Here is an 8,346-nt window from a genome sequence, read left to right on the forward strand (position 1 = left end):
GGCAGGCAGGCAGGCAGGCAGGCAGGCAGGTTGGCAGGCAGGCAGGCAGGCAGGTTGGCAGGCAGGCAGGTTGGCAGGCAGGCAGGTTGGCAGGCAGGCAGGTTGGCAGGCAGGCAGGTTGGCAGGCAGGCAGGTTGGCAGGCAGGCAGGTTGGCAGGCAGGCAGGCAGGTTGGCAGGCAGGCAGGCAGGCAGGTTGGCAGGTAGGCAGGTTGGCAGGCTGGCAGGCAGGTTGGCAGGCAGGCAGGCAGGCAGGCAGGCAGGCAGGCAGGCAGGCAGGTTGGCAGGCAGGCAGGCAGGCAGGTTGGCAGGCAGGCAGGCAGGTTGGCAGGCAGGCAGGCAGGCAGGCAGGCAGGCAGGTTGGCAGGCAGGCAGGCAGGCAGGGCAGGCAGGCAGGCAGGTTGGCAGGCAGGCAGGCAGGCAGGTTGGCAGGCAGGCAGGCAGGCAGGCAGGCAGGCAGGGCAGGCAGGGGCAGGCAGGTTGGCAGGCAGGCAGGTTGGCAGGCAGGCAGGCAGGCAGGCAGGCAGGCAGGTTGGCAGGCAGGCGGGCAGGCAGCAGGCAGGCAGGGCAGGCAGGCAGGCAGGCAGGAAAGCAGGCAGGCAGGTTGGCAGGCAGGCAGGCAAGCAGGTAGGCAGGCAGGCAGGCAGGCAGGCAGGAAAGCAGGCAGGCAGGTTGGCAGGCAGGCAGGCAGGTTGGCAGGCAGGCAGGCAGGTTGGCAGGCAGGCAGGTTGGCAGGCAGGCAGGCTGTCAGGCAGGTTGGCAGGCAGGCAGGCAGGCAGGCAAGGCAGGCAGGCAGGCAGGCAGGCAGGCAGGCAGGCAGGCAGGCAGGCAGGCAGGCAGGCAGGCAGGCAGGCAGGCAGGCAGGCAGGCAGGCAGGTTGGCAGGCAGGCAGGTTGGCAGGCAGGCAGTCAGGTTGGCAGGCAGGCAGGCAGGTTGGCAGGCAGGCAGACAGACAGGCAGGCAGACAGGCAGGCAGACAGGCAGACAGACAGGCAGGCAGGTTGGGCGGCGACGACCACGTGTTCCATCTATTTAAGGCTCTAAAAGAGGTTAGAGGGAGACTCTGTCCAGCTACAGACTGACTGAGGGAGAACAATGTTGTTGTTCCATCTATTTAAGGCTCTAAAAGAGGTTAGAGAGAGACTCTGTCCAGCTACAGACTGACTGAGGGAGAACAATGTTGTTGTTTCTATTTAAGGCTCTAAAAGAGGTTAGAGAGAGACTCTGTCCAGCTACAGACTGACTGAGGGGAGAACAATGTTGTTGTTTCTATTTAAGGCTCTAAAAGAGGTTAGAGAGAGACTCTGTCCAGCTACAGACTGACTGAGGGGAGAACAATGTTGTTGTTTCTATTTAAGGCTCTAAAAGAGGTTAGAGAGAGACTCTGTCCAGCTACAGACTGACTGAGGGGAGAACAATGTTGTTGTTTGTTGTTGTCTTTGTATCATATGAACAGTAAGGACTCTCCACGGGGATTTCACCGTCTACTCCAACAGGGCTACGGAGCTCCTTTTGTCGCCCCCAAAAAATGAAGCCCGCAAAAAAAGCCCGTAGAACTACGTAGAGGACCATCCGTTATGTGGACCGTGTCGAGGCTTTGAGGCATCTAAGAGTAGACTATGGATTTTTAAAGAGAAGTGTTCTGTGAGAACGGCTGAGTTTTATTTTAGGGGGTGTCGACGGGTCTTGAGACATTGTGTTTACGATATTCACTCTTGGCAAAGACTCAACAGTACTAAGGCTCTTTAGGCAGCGCTAAGTGAAACATTATCGCAATGAATGTAGTGTTGGAAGGGTGAAGGGTTACAATCAGCTGAAGGTGAATTAAATGAATGTAGTGTTGGAGGGGTGAAGGGTTACCATCAGCTGAAGGTGAATTAAATGAATGTAGTGTTGGGGGGGTGAAGGGTTACCATCAGCTGAAGGTGAATTAAATGAATGTAGTGTTGGGGGGGTGAAGGGTTACCATCAGTTGAAGGTGAATTAAATGAATGTAGTGTTGGGGGGGTGAAGGGTTACCATCAGTTGAAGGTGAATTAAATGAATGTAGTGTTGGGGGTGAAGGGTTACCATCAGTTGAAGGTGAATTAAATGAATGTAGTGTTGGGGGGGTGAAGGGTTACCATCAGTTGAAGGTGAATTAAATGAATGTAGTGTTGGGGGGGTGAAGGGTTACCATCAGCTGAAGGTGAATTAAATGAATGTAGTGTTGGGGGGTGAAGGGTTACCATCCGTTGAAGGTGAATTAAATGAATGTAGTGTTGGAGGGTGAAGGGTTACCATCAGTTGAAGGTGAATTAAATGAATGTAGTGTTGGGGGGTGAAGGGTTACCATCAGTTGAAGGTGAATTAAATGAATGTAGTGTTGGGGGGGTGAAGGGTTACCATCAGCTGAAGGTGAATTAAATGAATGTAGTGTTGGAAGGGTGAAGGGTTACCATCAGTTGAAGGTGAATTAAATGAATGTAGTGTTGGGGGGGTGAAGGGTTACCATCAGCTGAAGGTGAATTAAATACTTGAGGTTCCTGACGTAGATTTTTCTCCTCTCCTGTCCTCCTCCGCTCTCCCCCCCAGCCCTCTGCTCTCCCAGGTGTCTGAATGGTGGACTGTGTATGAGTCCGGGGGTGTGCATCTGCCCACCTGGTTACTATGGAGACAGCTGTGACAAAGGTACACTCACCTGAAACACGGACACAGTACACATTTCATAACTCCAGACAAACACACCTCATTTACCACTGGGGACCAACGAACTCCGACCGAGCTCGGTCTGTTGTTTTCAAAGTCTCTGAAAAGGGGTTCTATTGATGAAGGTTGGTTACTAGCTACCTTTTGAGAAGGGGATCCCGTGACGTGGCTAGCATCAGTTGCTGGGACCACTACTATCTGTCCAGGGATCCTCCAAAAGTCTATAGAGCTGCTTGGAGTAGCAGCTAGCTTAGCTGCTAACTAGCTTTCAAGCTAGCAAGGTTTCCTGAAAGCTTGAACACAGCCCGCGACGTGGTTAGCCCTTGTGGCTGGGGCCGGTGTATTGTCCCAGGCTTGTGGCTGGGGCCGGCGTATTGTCCCAGGCTTGAGGCTAGGGCCGGCGTATTGTCCCAGGCTTGTGGCTGTCTAAATCCCTGCTGTTTGTTGCTGTTTCCATCTGCCTTGCGACCTGTCCTGTCTGGAACTGCGTGGAGTACCAACAGTAGCCTACGTTGCTACCATGGCATCCAAAACCAAAGCCGGTGGGGGTACCACTGTAGTACTCCAGACAGTAGTGTCTCTCTTTCACAGGTGAAGAATCTTTTAAACGACTGAAAATATGTCTTCAAGCAGATGTTACAACAACATGAACATAGCTTCCAATAACTTAGTCCAAATACAATAAAAGTTGTCAAATTAAAATGTATTCAATTAAATAAAAATTAAGATGATCTGACCAGAGAGGTCCAGGACATTAAGGTGATCTGACCAGAGAGGTCCAGGACATTAAGGTGATCTGACCAGAGAGGTCCAGGACATTAAGGTGATCTGACCAGAGAGGTCCAGGACATTAAGGTGATCTGACCAGAGAGGTCCAGGACATTAAGGTGATCTGACCAGAGAGGTCCAGGACATTAAGGTGATCTGACCAGAGAGGTCCAGGACATTAAGATGATCTGACCAGAGAGGTCCAGGACATTAAGATGATCTGACCAGAGAGGTCCAGGACATTAAGATGATCTGACCAGAGAGGTCCAGGACATTAAGATGATCTGACCAGAGAGGTCCAGGACATTAAGATGATCTGACCAGAGAGGTCCAGGACATTAAGATGATCTGACCAGAGAGGTCCAGGACATTAAGATGATCTGACCAGAGAGGTCCAGGACATTAAGATGATCTGACCAGAGAGTCCAGGACATTAAGGTGATCTGACCAGAGAGGTCCAGGACATTAAGATGATCTGACCAGAGAGGTCCAGGACATTAAGATGATCTGACCAGAGAGGTCCAGGACATTAAGATGATCTGACCAGAGAGGTCCAGGACATTAAGATGATCTGACCAGGGAGGTCCAGGACATTAAGATGATCTGACCAGGAGGTCCAGGACATTAAGATGATCTGACCAGGGAGGTCCAGGACATTAAGATGATCTGACCAGAGAGGTCCAGGACATTAAGATGATCTGACCAGAGAGGTCCAGGACATTAAGGTGATCTGACCAGAGAGGTCCAGGACATTAAGATGATCTGACCAGAGAGGTCCAGGACATTAAGGTGATCTGACCAGTCCAGACAGGTCTGACCAGGACATTAAGATGATCTGACCAGAGAGGTCCAGGACATTAAGGTGATCTCTGACCAGAGAGGTCCAGGACATTAAGATGATCTGACCAGGTCCAGGACATTAAGATGATCTGACCAGAGAGGTCCAGGACATTAAGGTGATCTGACCAGAGAGGTCCAGGACATTAAGGTGATCTGACCAGAGAGGTCCAGGACATTAAGGTGATCTGACCAGAGAGGTCCAGGACATTAAGATGATCTGACCAGAGAGGTCCAGGACATTAAGGTGATCTGACCAGAGAGGTCCAGGACATTAAGGTGATCTGACCAGAGAGGTCCAGGACATTAAGATGATCTGACCAGGAGGTCCAGGACATTAAGATGATCTGACCAGTCCAGGACATTAAGATGATCTCCAGGACATTAAGGTGATCTGACCAGAGAGGTCCAGGACATTAAGGTGATCTGACCAGAGAGGTCCAGGACATTAAGGTGATCTGACCAGAGAGGTCCAGGACATTAAGGTGATCTGACCAGAGAGGTCCAGGACATTAAGGTGATCTGACCAGAGAGGTCCAGGACATTAAGATGATCTGACCAGAGAGGTCCAGGACATTAAGATGATCTGACCAGAGAGGTCCAGGACATTAAGGTGATCTGACCAGAGAGGTCCAGGACATTAAGATGATCTGACCAGAGAGGTCCAGGACATTAAGATGATCTGACCAGAGAGGTCCAGGACATTAAGATGATCTGACCAGAGAGGTCCAGGACATTAAGATGATCTGACCAGAGAGGTCCAGGACATTAAGATGATCTGACCAGAGAGGTCCAGGACATTAAGATGATCTGACCAGAGAGTCCAGGACATTAAGGTGATCTGACCAGAGAGGTCCAGGACATTAAGATGATCTGACCAGAGAGGTCCAGGACATTAAGATGATCTGACCAGAGAGGTCCAGGACATTAAGGTGATCTGACCAGAGAGGTCCAGGACATTAAGGTGATCTGACCAGAGAGGTCCAGGACATTAAGAACAGTTTGCAGTTCTCTCAGGGAGAACTGGATGTCCTGAAAGAGACTTGCAGCAAGATGACAACAAACTGTAAGTTCATGTGAGATAATATCAGCTCTCATCAGCTTTTCTCATTATTACAGATGGCTGGGGAATATCTAGATGGAAAATATCTAGAGGGAAAATATCTAGAGGGACAATCCAGGTGAAATAACATCGTTGTGGATTGCATACCAGAGTCTTCATGTAACCGATGTGAAATGGCTAGCTAGTTAGCGGTGGTGCGCGTTAATAGCGTTTCAATCGGATGACGTCACTTGCTCTGAGACCTTGAAGTAGTGGTTCCCCTTGCACTGCAAGGGCCGTGGATTTTGTGGTGCGATGGGTAACGATGCTTTGTGGATGACTGTTGTCGATGTGTGCAGAGGGTCCCTGGTTCGAGCCCAGGTAGGGGCGAGGGGACGGATGAAAGCTAAACTGTTACATTCACATCACTGGGACAAGTCTGAGGAGAAAGGAAGACAAATTATCACTTTAAGAGCTGCAGATGGATCATGGGAAGATTGAGGTCTGGAAAAACCTGTCACCAGCCCAGGTGACAGACACAGGCCGATATGTGGTCAAGTTCCTGAGGTTTAAGGACAAGATGGCTGTTCTGGACAGAGCCAAGAACTTGAGACTAACAAAACATCTTCCTTAACGAAGACCTCTCGTAATCTGTACACAAGAGGCGGAAAATAACTTGTCCCAGCCGTGAAAGCTGTCAGAGAGCGTGGGGACATTGTTTACATCCACTACAACAGGTTCATTGTCCACCCTCCTTCCCAAAAAGACTGGGAGGAGTGAGAGAGCCTAGCTTCTGGGTCAGTAGCTTCAGCCCCACATCACATACACCAATTGACACTCACAAGTGCCCTGTTGACTGACTCTATTAGCCAGACAATGTTCTTGTCAAGCTGGAAAGGTCTAAAAATATGTGTTATTAATCATAAGACTGGGAGGAGTGAGAGAGCTGTTATTATTATGTTATTAATCAAAAGACTGGAAGGAGCGAGAGAGCTGTTATTATTATTATTATTATGTTATTAATCATATGTACTATAACCGTAGAAATAAGGTTTATGAGATCAATAACTGGAGAGAAAAAACTGCATCTGATAACATTCATATACTGGCCATCTCTGAGACTCACTTAGATAATGCCTTTGATAATACAGCAGTAGCAATACAGGGATATCTACAGAAGAGACAGGAATGCCTATGGCGGAGGTGTTGCTGTATATATTCAGAGCCATATCCCTGTAAAGCTTAGAGATGATCTCATGTCTAATGCTGTTAAAAGTGTTGTGGTTGCAGTTTCACTACCTCATCTAAAGCCTCCTATTTTAGGGTGTTGCTATATAGGCCAACATGTGCTGACATTCATTATCTGGATAATATGTGTGCAATGCTTGGTAATGTGTGTGCTGTTAACAGATAGGTCTATTTTCTGGGTGTCCCGAATATAGATTGGTTTTCATCAAGCTTTCCGCTCAAGAGGAAGCTGCTCACTGTAACCAGTGCCTGTAATCAGTGCCTGTAATCCGGTTGTGTGTCTTGACCTCCGCCGAACCCCTGAGGTTAAGAGGTTAAGAACCACTGATGTATGGCCTACAGAAGAGACAGGAATGCCTATGGCGGAGGTGTTGCTGTATATATTCAGAGCCATATTCCGGTAAAGCTTAGAGGCCGAGACAATAAGAAGACACAGTGGCAGAATAAATTCAATCACACCTTTTGTTTCATCACAAAACAGGAGAGCGACATCTGTCCGATGAAGTCCACAAAACACATGTAACAAACAGTTACACGCTCAAGCACGTTGATGTTTCCGGGAACATTTTTTCAGACTACTAAACTATTGATTTAGAACCATGGAGAGTTTTACCGCATGTTATCGTAAAGACAGACGCTGCCTCCGCTATTCCAGAGTCATTTCAACGTCAACATTACAACATCATCTAACCACCTCTGCTTAGTCTAATACAGAGACAACTAAAAGATACCAGAAAACTATTTAGTCTAATCAATGTAAGCTAAATATGACGTGGTTGTCCATGCTACTGATTTCTCTGTATGTGTGTGTGTGTGTGTGTGTGTGTGTGTGTGTGTGTGTGTGTGTGTGTGTGTGTGTGTGTGTGTGTGTGTGTGTGTGTGTGTGTGCTTGCAAGTAGTAAAAAACATGTTGACTCACCGTACTTGTAGAGACACGCCGGCAATGCCATCCTCCTCTTTCATGTTGCCTAAACGGTCTATGACTCTTGTCACACAGGACACGCTTTTAGTTGTTGTTGTCCCTGGCTATCTGGATAAAATGCTCGCTCGCCTAATTTCCTTTCATGGGCAACGATGCGCCAGGCCAGCTAGTTAACATTAGCCAGCTACATCTGGCTACACGTTGAACTTTCACCCTCTCAGGCCAGGGGCACAAAGTATGAATTTACGGTTGGCTTGTCCACGGCCGTTGTTCAAGGAACAGCCGCGGTGCAGCGTGGTGGGCGTACATTTTCTTTTTTTTTTTTTTTGTAAAATGTCACCAACAAAACAAGAAATAGCAAACACGACCGTGCCGCTTACAAGGGCTATAGTGCCCCGAACAAAGACAACTTCCCACAATCACAACAGGGGGGTAAGGCTGCCTTAGTATGATTCCCAATCAGAGACAACGATAGGCAGCTGTCCCTGATTGGGAACCATACCCGGCCAAAACATAGAAATACAAAAACATAGAAAACAGAACATAGAATGCTCACCCAAATCGCACCCCGACCAAAGCAAAATAGAGACATAAAAAGTCTCTCTAAGGTCAGGGTGTGACATGGATCAGAATTGCCGTTATAATCATTGCCAGAATGGAGAATTAAGTAACACCACAAGTCCAAATCCCTATCTCCATCCATGGCAAATTTAGGAACGGGATAATTTTAGCTAGCTAGCCACATGGTGTAACATGGTGTTACCTTGGATTGTAAACTGTCATGGTCAAAACATATAGATTCAATGGTTGTAAAGACGGGGAAAGGTCTGTAATAAAGAGATG

At 48.4% G+C, this 8,346-nt stretch overlaps 1 protein-coding gene across 1 annotated transcript in view; it reads left to right on the forward strand.

Annotated features, from left to right (window-relative positions):
• Positions 1 to 8,346, forward strand: part of wif1 (wnt inhibitory factor 1) — a 66,651-nt gene that overhangs the window by 39,401 nt on the left and 18,904 nt on the right. Inside the window, exon 6 of the mRNA XM_052514431.1 lies at positions 2,573 to 2,668. Coding sequence (XP_052370391.1) covers positions 2,573 to 2,668 — 96 coding nt within the window. The remainder of the gene's footprint in view (positions 1 to 2,572; positions 2,669 to 8,346) is intronic.

This window comes from Oncorhynchus keta, unplaced genomic scaffold (genome assembly GCF_023373465.1).
Source record: "Oncorhynchus keta strain PuntledgeMale-10-30-2019 unplaced genomic scaffold, Oket_V2 Un_scaffold_17573_pilon_pilon, whole genome shotgun sequence".
Taxonomy (NCBI): Eukaryota; Metazoa; Chordata; class Actinopteri; order Salmoniformes; family Salmonidae; genus Oncorhynchus; species Oncorhynchus keta.